This window comes from Gekko japonicus, unplaced genomic scaffold (genome assembly GCF_001447785.1).
Source record: "Gekko japonicus isolate JY-2015 unplaced genomic scaffold, Gekko_japonicus_V1.1 scaffold5485, whole genome shotgun sequence".
NCBI lineage: Eukaryota > Metazoa > Chordata > Lepidosauria > Squamata > Gekkonidae > Gekko > Gekko japonicus.
In genome coordinates this window covers 6,369-21,478 of record NW_015162644.1, presented here as the reverse complement: position 1 = coordinate 21,478, position 15,110 = coordinate 6,369, and the positions used below count along the sequence as shown (strand labels likewise).

The following is a 15,110-nucleotide window of genomic DNA, read 5'->3' as shown; positions in this document are numbered from 1 at the left end:
TCTAAAGCACTACAACATGATACACAACTCAATAGAAAATCCTTGAACCAAGGTACATAATCTCAAGGTACATAATCAACGTCGTCTCTGGATTGTGGCTATTAGCCACAAGGTATAGATAGGGACTCTGGGGCAAGTGATGCTCTGTCATCTTGGTGGTTGGGGGGGGTCAACAGTGGGAGGGCTTCTAATGTCCTGGCCCCACTGGTGGACCTCCTGATGGCCCCTGGTATTTCTGGCCACTGTGTGACACAGAGTGTTGGACGGGATGGGCCTTTGGCCTGATCCAATATTGGCGTCTCTTATGTTCTTATGATACTGTGTGCAGTAAGAAGAAGAAGAGATTGGACTGATACCCCGCCCTTCACTACCCAAAGGTGTCTCAGAGTGGCTTACGAACTCCTTTTCCCTTCCCTTCCCCACAACAGACACCCTGTGAGGTAGGCATGGGGCTGAGAGAGTTCTGACAAACTGCTCCTTTTTCAAGAACAGCTCTTATCAGAACCATGGCTTGCCCAAGGTCATCCAGCCGGTAGCTTGTTTTGGCCGGCCACCATTTCGTCCAAAGAGCTTTGGGTCTTACTTAAGGCCAAAATGTTGGCAGGGAAGGTGAGCTCTGCAGGAGCCAAGTTGCCGAGCCGAACCAAATCTCCTTGTACCAACTTGGCTCTTTAGAAACCTGTTTTTGCTGTTTTTTCTCGGCTTGAGGTTTGTTTGGGCACGGGCAATTTTAAGGTAAGGTTCTCAACAGCTGAGCTGCCAGACGTAATTTTTGCTGGTTGCCTGCTTGTACAAACATGACGATACTATCTAAGACTCCTAATAGCTGGTAGATCTAAAGGGAACCTCCATGTTCAGAGGCAGTAAACCTCTGAATCCCTGGTTGTCCTCTGTGTGAGACAGGATGCTGGACTACGTGGACTCTCGCTGGTCTGATCCAGCAGGGCTCTTCTGAGGTTCTTGTGAAGGCCTCCGCCTCTCTGCCCTGCTGTTGGCCCTCCAGAGGAACTGGTTGGCCACCATGTAAGACAGGATGCTGGATTAGATGGACCCTCACTGGTCTGATCCAGCAGGGCTCTTATAGTCTCATAAAGGCCTCAGTCTCTCTGCCCTGTTGTTGGCCCTCCAGGGGAACTGGCTGGCCACTGCGAAACTGGAGATTGGACTAGATGGGTCATTGCTCTGATCCAGCAGGGCTCTTCTGATGTTCTTAAGAAAGTCTCGGCCTCTGTGCCTTGTTGTTGGTCCTCCAGGGGAACTGGCTGGCCTCTGTGTGAGACGGGATGTTGGACTAGAAGGACCACTGGTCTGATCCAGCCGGGCTCTTCTTCTGTTCTTATCATTCTTTTAAAAAATGGGTGGCAGTAGATTGGTGAGCCAATCTACTGGGGATGTCTTTGGCACAAGTTCTATTTCAGTGACGGGGGAATTCTCAGCTCCCGGATATTTTCAGTAAGGTGCCTCCACCTCTCTCGTCCTGGGCAGGAAGCCCCAATTGCATGACGGCCTCTTCCTCTCTTGCAGGACTTGGAGAACAACTACAAATGCACCTGCCCGCAAGGCTTCTACGGCAAGAACTGTGAAGTCAGCGCCATGACCTGCGCCGACGGGCCGTGCTTCAACGGCGGGACCTGTGCGGAGAAGCGGACGGGCGGCTACACGTGCCATTGCCCCGTAAACTACCATGGGTCCAACTGCGAGAGAAAGATCGACCGGTGCAGTAACAACCCCTGTTTGAACAGTGAGTTGTGTCTCTCCTCCCTCCCACCGTCCCGGGGGGGGGGATGTATTTAATTGATATCTGACAAGAGTGTTGTCAGCAGGGCTATTTTTGGGCAGGAACGCACAGGAACGGCGTTCCGGCTGGCTCCCAAGTTGGCCACACCCATCAGGAACTCATTAGCATAATAGGCCACACCCAACAGCAGGAACTCATTAGGATTGGCTACATTAGGGTTGTGTGGCCTAACATGCAAAGGAGTTCCTGCTCCAAAAAAAGGCCCTGGGTTTTGACAACAGACAAGGTAAACCGAATAACAAGCAAAAGGTGGGTGTGGCTGGATGACCACACTTCTGGTAACATGGGGGTGCAGCCTGATATGCTAATGAGTGGTGCAGTCAGGGGTGTGTGGCCTAATATGCTAATGAGTTCCTGCTGGACTTTTTCTACAAAAAAAAGCCCTGGTTATCAGTGTTCGGGGCTGTGTTATGAAGATCCTGATTGGTGTTCCCTCTAAGCCAGTGTGAGCTAGTGCACGGTTTTTTAGCTTCCGGCTCACAGATTTTTGCCTTCGCTCAGGAAGGAGGGCTCCAGAGCAAACTAAGTTATGCAGCTGCCAGATCGCTCGCTCACAACTTTCATGCCAGTAGCTCACAAAGTGGACTTTTTGCTCACAGGACTCCACAGCTTAGAGGGAACATTGGAGTGTTTCCTCTAAGCTGAGTGGGTGCGAGCTAGCTTACACTTTTTTAGCTTCTGGCTCACAGATTTTTGCCTTCGCTCAGGAAGGAGGGCTCCAGAGCAAACTTACGTTATGCAACAGCCAGATCGCTCGCTCACAACTTTAATGCCAGGAGCTCGCAAAGTAGAATTGTAGCTCAGAAGACTCCGCAGCTTAGAGAGAGCATGGATGTGTGTTTGTTGAGGGAGCATGGATGTGTTTGTTAAGTGCTACCGAGTTACCTTTGACTTCTGACGAACCTATGCATTAACAACCTCCAAAGTGTCCTGTCATCAACAGTCTAGCTCAGGTCTTGCAAACAGAAGGCTGTGGCTTCCCTAGCATTGCAAGTCCCGGGATGGGAAATACCTGGAGATTGGGGAGGGGGGTGGAGTCTAAGGAGGGCAGAATTTGGCAGAGACCTCAGTGGGGTACAATGCCACAGAGCCCACCTTCTAAAGAAGGGACGAGTGCATCCAGAAGAGGGCAACCAGGATGGCGAGAGGGTTGGAATCCAAGTCTTACGGGGAAAGGCTGAAGGAGTTGGGTCTGTTTAGCCTGGGAAAGAGAAGGCTTAGAGGGGACATGATCGCAGTCTTCCAATATCTGAAGGGCTGTTATGTAGAAGATGGAGCAGATCTATTCTCTCTTGCTCCGGATTGCAAGACTAGATCGAATGGGTGGAAATTACAAGGGAGGCGATACCGGCTAAATATCAGGAGAAACTTCCTAACTGTCAGAGTGGTTGAGCAGTGGAACAGTCTGCCTCGGGAGGTGGTGGAGGCTCCTTCGCTGGACGTTTTCAAGCAGAGGCTGGACGACCCTCTTTCGGGTATGTTGTAGGGCTCTCTTTCGGCTTTGCTCCTGCAGAGTGCAGGGGGCTGGACTAGATGACCTGCAAGGTCCTTCCAACTCTAGCGTTCTATGATTGTATGATTCTATTGTTCTTATGAGGAAAGGCTGAAAGAGTTGGGTCTGTTCAGCCTGGGAAAGAGAAGGCTTAGAGGGGACACAATTGCAGTCTTCAAGTATCTGAAGGGCTGTCATGTAGAAGATGGAGCGGATCTATCCTCTCTTGCTCCAGATTGCAAGACTAGGTCTAATGGGTGGAAATTACAAGGGAGTCGATAATGGCTAAATATCAGGAGAAACTTCCTAGCTGTCAGAGTGGTTGAGCAGTGAAACAGTCTGCCTCAGGAGGGGGTAGAGGCCCCGCTGGACGTTTTCAAGCGGAGGCTGGACGACCATCTTTCGGGTATGTTGTAGGGCTGTCTTTCGGTTGTGCTCCTGCAGAGTGCGGGGGGTTGGACTAGATGACCTGCAAGGTCCCAGTTCCAACTCTAACCTTCTATGATTCGATGAAGGCATTTTCTCCAGGTGAACTGATCTCTGTTGCTTGGAGATCGGTTGCAATCCCTGGGGATCTCCGGCCAGCACCTGGAAGTTGGCAACTCTATTCGGTCCATCCACCTCCTGTTGGGCCTTCCTCTTTCCCTGCCGCCTTCCACCGTTTCCTTGCATGATTGTCTTTTCTATTTCATTTATTTATTGTTTTCAATTTATATCCCGCCTTGCCAGGCGAGAACTGGCTCAAGGCGGCGTACAAACATTAAAATGCAATAAAACAGTAGGTGCAATAAAATACACACAACCTATGTACCATCATAAAAAGGGTTCACAAAGACAGTGCGGCGGCATTCAGTAGACAATCCCATCGTGGAAGGCACTTTCCAACGGTGTATCATAAGGGCCGTGGTATGTTCCGGTGGCTCGTTTGTCAGTGGCGGCTCCTACTCGAAAGCCTGGTGGAAGAGCTCCGTCTTGCAGGCCCTGCAGAACTGTAAAAGGTCCCGCGGGGCCCTGATGTCATCCGGGAGCTTGTTCCACCAGTGTGGAGCCGCCACTGAAAAGGCCCTGGCTCTAGTAACGGCCAACCTGGCGTCTCTCGGGCCAGGGAGAGTCAGGCGGTTTCGCGACCCTGACCTCAGTGCTCTCTGGGGCACGTATGGGGAGAGGCGGTCCCTCAAGTAGACAGACCCCCGACCATATAGGGCAGTGGTGGCGAACCTATGGCACGGGTGCCAGAGGTGGCACTAAGAGCCCTCTCTCTCTCTCTCTTTTTTTTTTTAAAAGAAGTGCCAGAGCTCTCTAGTGGGAAATGAAGTTTTCAATCCAGCTTCTCCCCAGAATTAAACTTTGTTGGTCTTCGAGGTGCCTTCAGACCAATACAGACACCCACCTGAAACTCTCATTGTCTAGCTTTCACTCCCATTCATAGTAATAGGGAATCCTATAGCCAGGGGTCATTTCGTAGAAAAAGAGGTGCAGGAGCTCATTAGCATAACCCATTAGCCTAACTTATTAGCATAGGCCACACACCCTAACATCACCGGAAGTGTGTCATAAGGCCACACCCACCGCTCAGGCTCCACTGGACTGTTTTGGATTGCTAGCTATTGGGGGGGGGGGGTGTGCAGATCTGTCTTCACAGAGGAGGGAGAGCTTGTACCTGAATAAAACTTGGTCTTAAAGGTGCCGCTGATCTGTTTGTTTGTTCGGGTGTCTGCGCTGTGGGGGGGTGGAACGCGCAGATCTGTCCTCACAGAGGAGGGAGAGCTTGTACCTGAATTAAACTTGGTCTTAAAGGTGCCACTGGACTGTTGTGGGGGAACGCACAGATCTGCCCTCACAGAGGAGGGAAAGCTTGTACCTGGATAAAACTTGGTCTTAAAGGTGCCACTGGACTGTTTTGAATTGCTAGCTATGGTGGGGGGGACGCGCAGATCTGTCCTCACAGAGGAGGGAGAGCTTGTACGTGAATAAAACTTGGTCTCAAAGGTGCCACTGGACTGTTTTGGGCTGGGGGGGGGGGCTCTGCAACTTACCTGGCTGCTTCTTGCTCTGACTGAGGGCTGCTGGAGCAGGGGGTGGGGCTTGTTGCATGTGCCCGCCCCCTGGGCTCTTTACTGCCAGAGTTCCGCACCTATGCGCTTCTGCAGGAAATGACCCCTGGCAATAAGATAACCAATAAGTGAATATTGGATGAGGAAGAGGAAGGTTAAGCAGCAAGACACAAGTCAAAGATGTTTGTGAGGCCTCAAAAAGTGAAAATCATGTGTCTCGTTCCAAATGCACAGTTGCTGAATTAGGGAAGAAACATGACAGGTTTAATATTGGCCCTTCATTAGACTTTCCTCTCACCCTTTCTCCCAGACCCTAGACCACGACTTTAACCACCTGCTCCATGCAAGGATTCTCAGAGGCGGTCTCATAACGGTTAAACCAGTTTGTTTGTGGTGTAGACAATGCCTCTTACTTACCAGTTCCTGGCTTTGTGTTTTGGCTCTGGCTTCCTTTGTTAGAGGCCCTCGCCGGTTGCCAGAGAAACCCGGATTGTTGTATCTGGGAACGCGAAGGGTTCCTTCCCTTCCCAAAACACAGAGCTCTGTTTATTTCTGCAGTTAAGCGGCCCGCCTCCCATTAGCGCAGGAAATCAACAGTGAAAGAAAAGTTACAGGAAATCAAAAGGAATGGAAAAGAACGCTGGGTGCTAGAATGGGCGCCCCGTCCTTGTCCGGTTAGTTAACCCTTTCGCTGTGCTAATGACGTCAATGACGGTCCACAGATTGCCATACTTTTTATTTTAAAGGTGCCTTTGGACACCAACTTTAAAGGTGCCTTTGGACACCAACTTTGAATCAGAGATGCCCAGCGTGGGTGTCGGCACACACAGGTACACTAAGTAGCCTTGCCTGCTCTCGGTTGAGAAATACCTGGAGATTTTGGGGGCGGGGTTTGGGGAGGGGAGGGTATTCAGTGGGGTATAGTGCCTTCCACTATGGGATTGTCTACTGAATGCCGCCATCACTTGCACCGTCTTTGTGAACCCTTTTTATGATGTTACGTAGGTGGTTTGTGTGTATTTTATTGCACCTACTGTTTTATTGCATTTTAATGTTTGTACGCCGCCTTGAGCCAGTTCTCGCCTGGCAAGGCGGGATATAAATTGAAAACAATAAATAAATAAATGAAATAGAAAAGACAATCATGCAAGGAAACCGTGGAAGGCGGCAGGGAAGAAAGAGGAAGGCCCAACAGGAGGTGGATGGAAAGAATAGAGTTGCCAACTTCCAGTTGCTGGCCGGAGATCCCCAGGGATTACAACCAATCTCCAAGCAACAGAGATCAGTTCACCTGGAGAAAATGCCTTCATCGAATCATAGAATGTTAGAGTTGGAACTGGGACCTTGCAGGTCATCTAGTCCAACCCCCTGCACTCCGCAGGAGCATAGCCGAAAGACAGCCCTACAACATACCCGGAAGACGGTCGTCCAGCCTCTGCTTGAAAACGTCCAGCGAAGGAGCCTCCACCACCTCCCGAGGCAGACTGTTCCACTCCTTGACCACTCTCACAGTTAGGAAGTTCCTCCTGATATTTAGCTGGTATCGACTCCCTTGTAATTCCCACCCATTAGATCTAGTCTTGCAATCTGGAGCAAGAGAGAACAGATCCGCTCCTTCTTCTACATGACAGCCCTTCAAATACTTGAAGACTGCGATCGTGTCCCCTCTAAGCCTTCTCTTTCCCAGGCTAAACAGACCCAACTCTTTCAGCCTTTCCTCGTAAGACTTGGACTCCAACCCTCTCGCCATCCTGGTTGCCCTCTTCTGGACCCACTTGAGCTTGTCAGCATCCTTCCTAAAATGTGGTGCCCAAAACTGGACACAGGACTCCATTTCTGGATGTCTGAATCCTCCTGGTGCGAGCTCAACCCGGTTGGGAAGTCTGATCGCTCTGTTCCGTTTTCACTCCTTTTTCGTTTTTTGCCCATTAGGGAGGTGCTCATGACCGCATCTTCGTGCATACCAACAAGCTTTCAGCTGTCCTCTGAGGCAAGAAGGGTAGGGGAAAGGAAGGCATGCTGAGAAGCCTCCTTTGTCTTTTTCATGCTGGCTCCTCTGCCTGCAGCTTTGCAGCACACAGGATGGCAAAGGGGTTAATTGAAAAGATGAGTTTTTTTCAGAGTGGGAGGGCAGCCTCCTCCTGCAGTGCTTCGAGTAAGCAGTTATGCGCATATGCAAAAGACAAATTTGAAAAAGAAGCCACCCCAAGCAATAATCTTTTTTCTGTGTGTGCCCCCCGTAGGGGATTTTTTTATTTGCATTTTCTATAAAGTACAAACTATTAAAACTACAATGAAATTAGGGAAGGGAACTACATACTATGGGAGAAAGTAAAGAAAAACCCACTAAAAACCCAAGAGATGGTGGTCATACATATTGCTTAACAAATTTAGCTTTTAGCTCATAATTCCTTTCGAGTTCATTGAATGTGGTCCTCTAAGAATCCATTTATGCTGGTAATATAACTTTAAACACCTGACTTCTTAAAAAGCGATATAAGACTTATTTATAATCATACATTATAAGAGCTTTCAGAGTGTAATAACATCTCATTTTTAAAATTTTTGCTTTCTCAAATGGTAACTTGTCTTCGGGGCAGCTGCCCCTGATTTGGAGTCTGAGTCCTCCCCTGAAGATGCTGCTGCTCCTTCTTCTTCGCTATCTTCGTGCTGTCCTCTTTCTCCGCTTCTACCTCTCCTGATGGATGACTATGTAGGCGCAAAAAATCGTGTCAATTTTTTTCTTTCCTGTCCATAAATTTGAAGATTGTACCTTCAAGGACTAACCATCTGTAAGGGATGTTTTTCGTTGTAAAAACGTCACCAAGTCTCTATATTTCCTCCTCTTCCTCCTTCTTTCCCGCAGCAATAATCTGGATGGTCGACCACGGGGCCAGCACGCAGTAAAGCTGCTTCAGGGTGCGCTGTCTGGTCGCCCCTTCCCACAACAATTTAAACTGAAAACAGAGGCGCTGCCAGGTTGTGCCAAACCTCCAGTATGACCTCAGCCACAGACCCTGCCCTCCAAGGTTTTCTCAACGCCTGGAGAGGCAATTCGCTCTCTCTGGTAACCCGCCGCCACCACCTGACCTTTGTATGGAATTACTCACTGGGAGGGTCAGGACTCCCAATTCCCCTTCCAAGTTTGGAGGCCTTGCCTCTGTGTCTCCCGCTGCCCAGTGCCTGCTCACCACGGGGACCATTTACTGCCTTGTGCGCCCCTTGGAGGAATAGCCATTTGCCAAATGCCTGCCTTCCCCCTGGCATGCCTTTAAAAAAAAGAGTGATGAACACATGGAATTCACTGCCACAGGAGGGGGTGGCAGCTACAAGCATGGACAGCTTCAAAAGGGAATTGGATAAACATCTGGAGCAGAGGTCCATCAGTGGCTATGAGCCACAAGGTATAGATAGGAACTCTCAGTCTTGGGCAAGTGATGCTCTGTCTACTTGGTGCTTGGGGGGGGGGCAACAGTGGGAGGGCTTCTAGTGTCCTGGCCCCACAGCTGGACCTCCTGATGGCACCTGGTATTTCTGGCCACTGTGTGACAGAGTGTTGGACTGGATGGGCCATTGGCCTGACCCAATATTGGCTTCTTATATGTTCTTATGTTCTTAAATAGTATGTCTACGACAGTGGAGGTCTATGTGGTACAGAGAACCATTCCCTGCATCTTAAGTTATAAAGTATTTATTTTAAAAAAAAATGTTTACAAGCATATTTTAGCACAGCACCAGATTGAGAAAGGGATTCCAAAAGAAATGGGTAAAATGCCAATCCTCTGTCCCTCTTTCTATCAGATATTAAAATAGGACAGGCTCCTAGAGCTTAAGTGAGTTACAAATCTCTACAGAGTTGTCATTACCTGAAGCTCTCTGGGGCAGCACATGGTCAAATGGCTGCCTCCTCCAGTCACCAGTTAAGGATTGTGCCTTTTCTGATGGACCCAGCACAAAAGAGACCTCCTTCCTGCTGTTCTTGAAAAAGAGCAGTTTCTGTCAAGAGCTCTCTCAGCCCTACCTGCCTCACAGGGTGTCTGTTGTGGGGAGAGGAAAGGAAAGGAGTCTGTAAGCCGCTCTGAGACACCTTTGGGTAGTGAAGGGCGGGGTATAAATCCAATCTCTTCTTCTTCTCTTATGTTCTTATGTCTGGGGCAAGTCATGCTCTGCCTTCTTGGTGCTTTGGGGGGGGGGGTCAACAGTGGGAGGGCTTCTGGTGTCCTGACCCCACTGCTGGACCTCCTGATGGCTCCTGGTATTTTTGGCCACTGTGGGACACAGAATGTTGGACTGGATGGGCCATTGGCCTGATCCAACATTGGCCAGTTTGGTGTGGTGGTTAAGTGCGCAAACTCTAATCTGGGAGAACCGGGTTTGATTCCCCACTCCTCCACTTGCACCTGGCTGGATGACCTTGGGCAAGCCACAGTTCTGATAAGAGCTGTTCTTGAAAAAGAGCAGTTTCTGTGAAGAGCTCTCTCAGCCCCACCTACCTCACAGGGTGTCTGTTGTGGGGAGGGGAAGGGAAAGGAGTTTGTAAGCCGCTCTGAGACACCTTTGGGTTGTGAAGGGCGGGGTATAAATCCAATCTCTTCTTCTTTTTCCATAATAATCCCCTACCCTTCCCTGTTAACCTCCCACAGTCAAGATTCTTGTTTTTTAATACGGAAATCTATAAATACATAAAAGGCCCACCCTTTCTCTCCCCTTCAAACAGCAACCAGCATTCTTTGGCTCTGCCTGGAACATTTTAAACCCAACAATGTGGGTCAATGGGGCCGAGTGGATGAATTTGTCTCGCAGGAGGTGAACAACCCTGTATCACTCTTGTAATAATGGGACTTTTTAGCCTCATTAATGCTGTGAGGCATCTGTTAAATTGGGAAGACCATGACTTTGACTAATGGCTAACAATACTGGCCTCATTAAACTGATGGGCAGAAGCTCTGTGTCGAAACCAAAATCCTTCATGGGATGCATGTGTGGAATTCACTGGCAGAGGATGTTATAAGGCCCAGTTTGGTGTAATGGTTAAGTGCGCGGACTCTAATTTGGGAGAACTGAGTTTGATTCTCCACTCCTCCATTTGCAGCTGCTAGATGACCTTGGGCAAGCCGTAGTTCTCTCAGAGCTGTTCTCAAAAGAGCTCTCTCAGCCCCACCTACCTCACAGGGTGTCTGTTGTGGGGAGGGGAGGGGAAAGGAGTTTGTAAGACGCTCTGAGTGACGGGCAGGGTATAAATTCAATCTCTTCTCCTCTTCTTCTTCTTCCCATTAGCTTAGCCAGTTTGGTGTAGTGGTTAAGTGCACGGACTCTAATCTGGGAGAACGGGGTTTGATTCCCCACTCCTCCACTTGCACCTGGCTGGGTGACCTTGGGCAAGCCGTAGCTCTGATAAGAGCTGTCCTTGAAAAAGAGCAGTTTCTGTCAAGAGCTCTCTCAACCCCACCTACCTCACAGGGTGTCTGTTGTGGGAAGGGAAAGGAGTTTGTAAGCCGCTCTGAGATTCCGAGTGAAGGACGGGGTAGAAATCCAATCTCTTCTCTTCTTCTTAAGATGCTTGGTAAGCAGATCAGAAAAATTCATGGAGAAGGAGGTATCTGTCCATGGTTACGAGCGATGGAAATGTAACGGAACCTCTGTGTTCAGAGGCACTCTACCTCTGTATTCCAGACACTGTGGTTAAAACAAACGAACCAGCTGATTCGGGTTGTAGATGTTAAAGGGAACAGCGTTTTTCTGCCTTCAGTCTCTGAGCTTCTCCTTTGCGCTGAACCTCTGCTCCAGACTCATCACATGTCAGTGCGTCATTTAATCTTGCTTATTCCATCCTGTCGAGCCAGCGAAGGGGCTAAGAGAAGAGTTTTGGTGGCTGCCCCAACGATTATGTGTTCGTACATTCCCCGGGACTGCTTCCCAAGTGTGGACATTTCGTGGAAGCCATTCAGGGCCGTTTTCACTGGTTATACCTTTGAAGCCTGGCTGCTTTTAAGGACACAGCAAACTTGTACTGATTTTAGATCCAGGTGGGTAGCCGTGCAGGTTTGAAGCAGCAGAACGAAGTTTGAGTCCAGTGGCACCTTTATGACCAACAGAGTTTCATTCAAGGTAAAAGCTTCCGTTTGCAAGGTAAAAGCTTTCGTTTGCAAAAGTTTGCAAAAGTTTCGTTTGCAAAGTCTGAGTCCAACAAAGTGTTATTCTTTTTTATTATTATTTATTTTCATTTTCCACTGTAACAAAAGTTCATATCATATCACTTTCACTTTCGGTTACAACTTATAATATCCATTACATCTTTCACATTTAACGACTTTTATATCATACTAGCAAAAATTCAGTTTTGATTGATCTTTTTCATCTTCAGCCAGTCATAAAATAATTTCCATCTGTCCCAAAAAAGTTCCTCTGGTTTATTTTGTAGTGTTGTATTTAGCTTATCCATTTCGGCTATTCCCATCACCGTATTTTTAAGTTCTGTTATAGATGGTATTCTTTTGGATTTCCAACGTCTTGCTATCAGGATTCTGGCTGCCGTTAAGATATATATATATCTTAAAGACCAACGAAGTGTTATTCAAGGGTGAAGCTTTTGTGTGCATGGCCACTTCTTCAGATACAGCGAAGCAGGATTTCCTCAACCATTACATATCAAGGAAATTCTGTTTCGCTGTATCTGAAGACGTGTGCATGCAAACGAAAGCTTTTACCTTGAATAAAACTTTGTTGGTTTTAAAGGTGCCCCTGGACTCAGGCTTTGCCTAGTTGCTTCAGGCCAACATGGCTATCCCACCTGGATCTATCTGCAAAACAGGTAAACTTACATTTATTCAAGTAGGTCCAGTTCACATTCAGGTTGCAGTCAAAAGCGGTGAATAAAGCATAATTAAACAGTACTTTCCCTATCGCAAATAGCCAGCTTGTCCAGTATCATGGGTTTGGGAGTACTGCACTTTGGCTCAAGTGGTTAAGACGCTGAACTGTAGGCTGTGGAAGGTCAGTAGTTCAGCAGTTCGAGACCCAGGTGCCGCATGACGGAGTGAGCTCCCGTCTCTAGTTCCAGCTCAGCAGTTCGAAAGCAAGAAACTGCAAGTAGATAAATAGGTACCGCTTCGGTGGGAAGGGAACAGCGTTCCGTGCGCCTTGGTGTTTAGTCATGCTGGCCACGTGACCACGGAAACGTCTTCGGACAGCGCTGGCTCTTCGGCTTTGAAACGGAGATGAGCACCGCAACCCTAGAGTTGGACTCGACTGGCTTTCGAGCAAGGGAGACCTTTACCTTTACCTTTTACAAAGGACCCCGGGAACTGAGAAATACTGAGAATTGTACTATTCCCTGGGGAAAGGGAATATTTCTAAACAGAGGTCATTTCATAGAAAAAGAGGTGCAGGAGCTCATTAGCACAACTCATTAGCATAACTCATTAGCATATGCCACACTCCCTGACATCACCGGAAGTGTGTCAGAAGGCAACACCCACCACTCAGGCTCCGCTGGACTGTTTTGGATTGCTAGCTATCGGGGGAACCGCCCACCCCCAAAATAGGATTTCTCAAAATACAAAATGTGCAATGAGAAGACCTCAGACAACTCAGCCAAGTTTTACCTCAATTTCCTGGAAAGAGCTGTTGATCATTGCGATAAGCATGTTCAATAGAACAATAACCATGGTGACGTTGTAGACACCGTAGAGGACATAACCGATGTTCTCAATGAACTTGTGATTGTAGTTTATGACAACTGATTTAACTTCTGAGAGTCCAAATATTGCCCAGAACAAAGTTTTGAAGCTTTCTTCTACTCTAAAAAAAGAAAAGAAACAATAAGCATGAAAGTAAAAACAGTGGCCAGTTTGGCCAGGGATCCTGGAGGGTTGGGGTTTTTTGCCCTCTTCTGGGCATAGAGCAGGGTTCACTGGGGTGTGTGTGGGGGGGAGGGAGGCATTTGTGGATTTCCTGCCTTGTGCAGGGGGTTGGACTAGATTTCCCTGGAGGTCCCTTGCAGCTCTCTGATTCTGTGATCTCTGGGCTGGGAAATTCCAGGAGATTCAGTGATAGAGCTTGGAAAGGGTGGCATTAGGCTAGGGGCGGCGCCTCAACAGGGTATAAACCCACCGCGTTCACCCTCCAAAGCAGGCCGGGGGAACTGATCTCCGTAGCTAGGAGGCCAGTTGTAATTCTGGGAGAGCTCCAGGCCCCGCCAGGAGGCTGGCGACCCGAGCTCATGCCAACCCGACGACAGCCCCTCCGTAACCTGTTCCCCCCCTTCTCCGTCAGATGGGCACTGCCTGGACCTGGGCCGCAGCGTGATCTGCAAATGCCGCCCCGGTTTCGCCGGCTCCCGCTGTGAACTGAACATCGACGACTGTGCGGGCAACCCGTGTGCCAACGGAGGCACCTGCGTCGACGGCCCCAACAGCTACACCTGCTCCTGCACCCTGGGCTACGGCGGGAAGGACTGCAGCGCCCGCACGGACGCCTGCGGCTCCAGCCCTTGCCTGAACAGCGGCACCTGCTACACGCACTTCTCCGGCCACATCTGCGAGTGTTTGTCCGGCTACATGGGCTCGAACTGCGAGTTCAAAGTCCAGCTTCCCACCCCGGTCAGCAGCCAGCGGGTGGCCGAGGGCCCTTTCCCCACCGCCCTGGCAGTCTCCTTCGCCCTGGGGCTCATGACGTTGGTGCTGGCCGCCTGCGCCGCCGTGGCCGTGCTCCGGCACGCGAGGCAAGGCCGCAAGGCCGTGAAGAGCAGCGTCCGGAACGACCTGGCGACCATCAACAACCTCAAGGAGAGGGAGGGCTTCCTCATCGCCCCCGGCCGGTTCAAGGTGTCGAACAAGGATGGCCGCTTCAACGGCGACCAGTTTAACTGCAAGAGGAAGCTGTTGGATCAGGGCCGCGAGTCCATCTTCAAGAAGAAGCTGGAGAAGTAAGTGGGCGTCCGCTTCCTCTGTCCTGTTTGGGGAGGAGGGGCCTTTTTTCTTTCGCGTCACTAGAAAGCTGGGGTGAAAAGGGTTGCCAGCTTTGGGTTGGGAAACATCTGGAGATTTTGTAGGTGGGACATGGGGAGGGCGGGGTTTGGGGAGGGGAGGGGCCTCAGCAAGGTACAATGGCCAGAGAGGCCAACTTCCAAAGGAGCCATTTTCTCCTGGTGAACTGATCTCTGTCACCTGAAGATCAACTGTAATCCCATTTTCTCCTGGTGAACTGACCTCTGTCACCTGAAGATCAACTGTAATCCCAGATCTCCAGCCACCACCTGGAGGTTGGGAACCCTGAGGGGGAAGAGACTCTAAATAATGGTAAAGGACGGGCCGTGGCATGGGAGACAGACCCCATGGTAAGAAAAGAACTGCTCGTGGTTTCATTTTCTTCTTATGTTCTTACAATGAGCCGATGGGCGGTAGATGCAGGATGTACGAAAGGAAATACTTCTTCACACAGCGAGTGATTAAGATGTGGGGTTCACTGCCGGAGGATGTAGTGACGGCTGCAGGCCAAGATGGCTTTAAAAGGGGACTAGAAAGATTGACGGAGGACAAGTCTATCCGGGGGCTGCTAGCCGTGGTGACTAAAGGGAACCTCCACATCCAGAAGCAGTTAACCTCTGAATCTCAGTGCCAGGAGGAGACAACATTGGGTGAAGGCCTCGGCCTCTCTGCCCTGTTGTTGTACCTCTAGAGGAACTCGTTGGCTGATGGGTGAGACAGGATGCTGGACTAGACGGTCTGATCCAGCAGGGCTCTTCTGATGTTCTTATGAAGGCCTC

General features: G+C 49.6%; 1 protein-coding gene across 1 annotated transcript in view; it reads left to right on the top strand.

Annotated features, from left to right (window-relative positions):
• LOC107106377 (delta-like protein B) overlaps nt 1-14,274 on the top strand; it is a gene marked incomplete at its 5' end in the record, with an annotated part of 41,692 nt that extends 27,418 nt beyond the window's left edge. Inside the window, 2 exons of the mRNA XM_015406513.1 lie at nt 1,525-1,741; nt 13,619-14,274. Coding sequence (XP_015261999.1) covers nt 1,525-1,741; nt 13,619-14,274 — 873 coding nt within the window. The remainder of the gene's footprint in view (nt 1-1,524; nt 1,742-13,618) is intronic.
• Between the last annotated feature and the right edge of the window lie 836 nt (nt 14,275-15,110).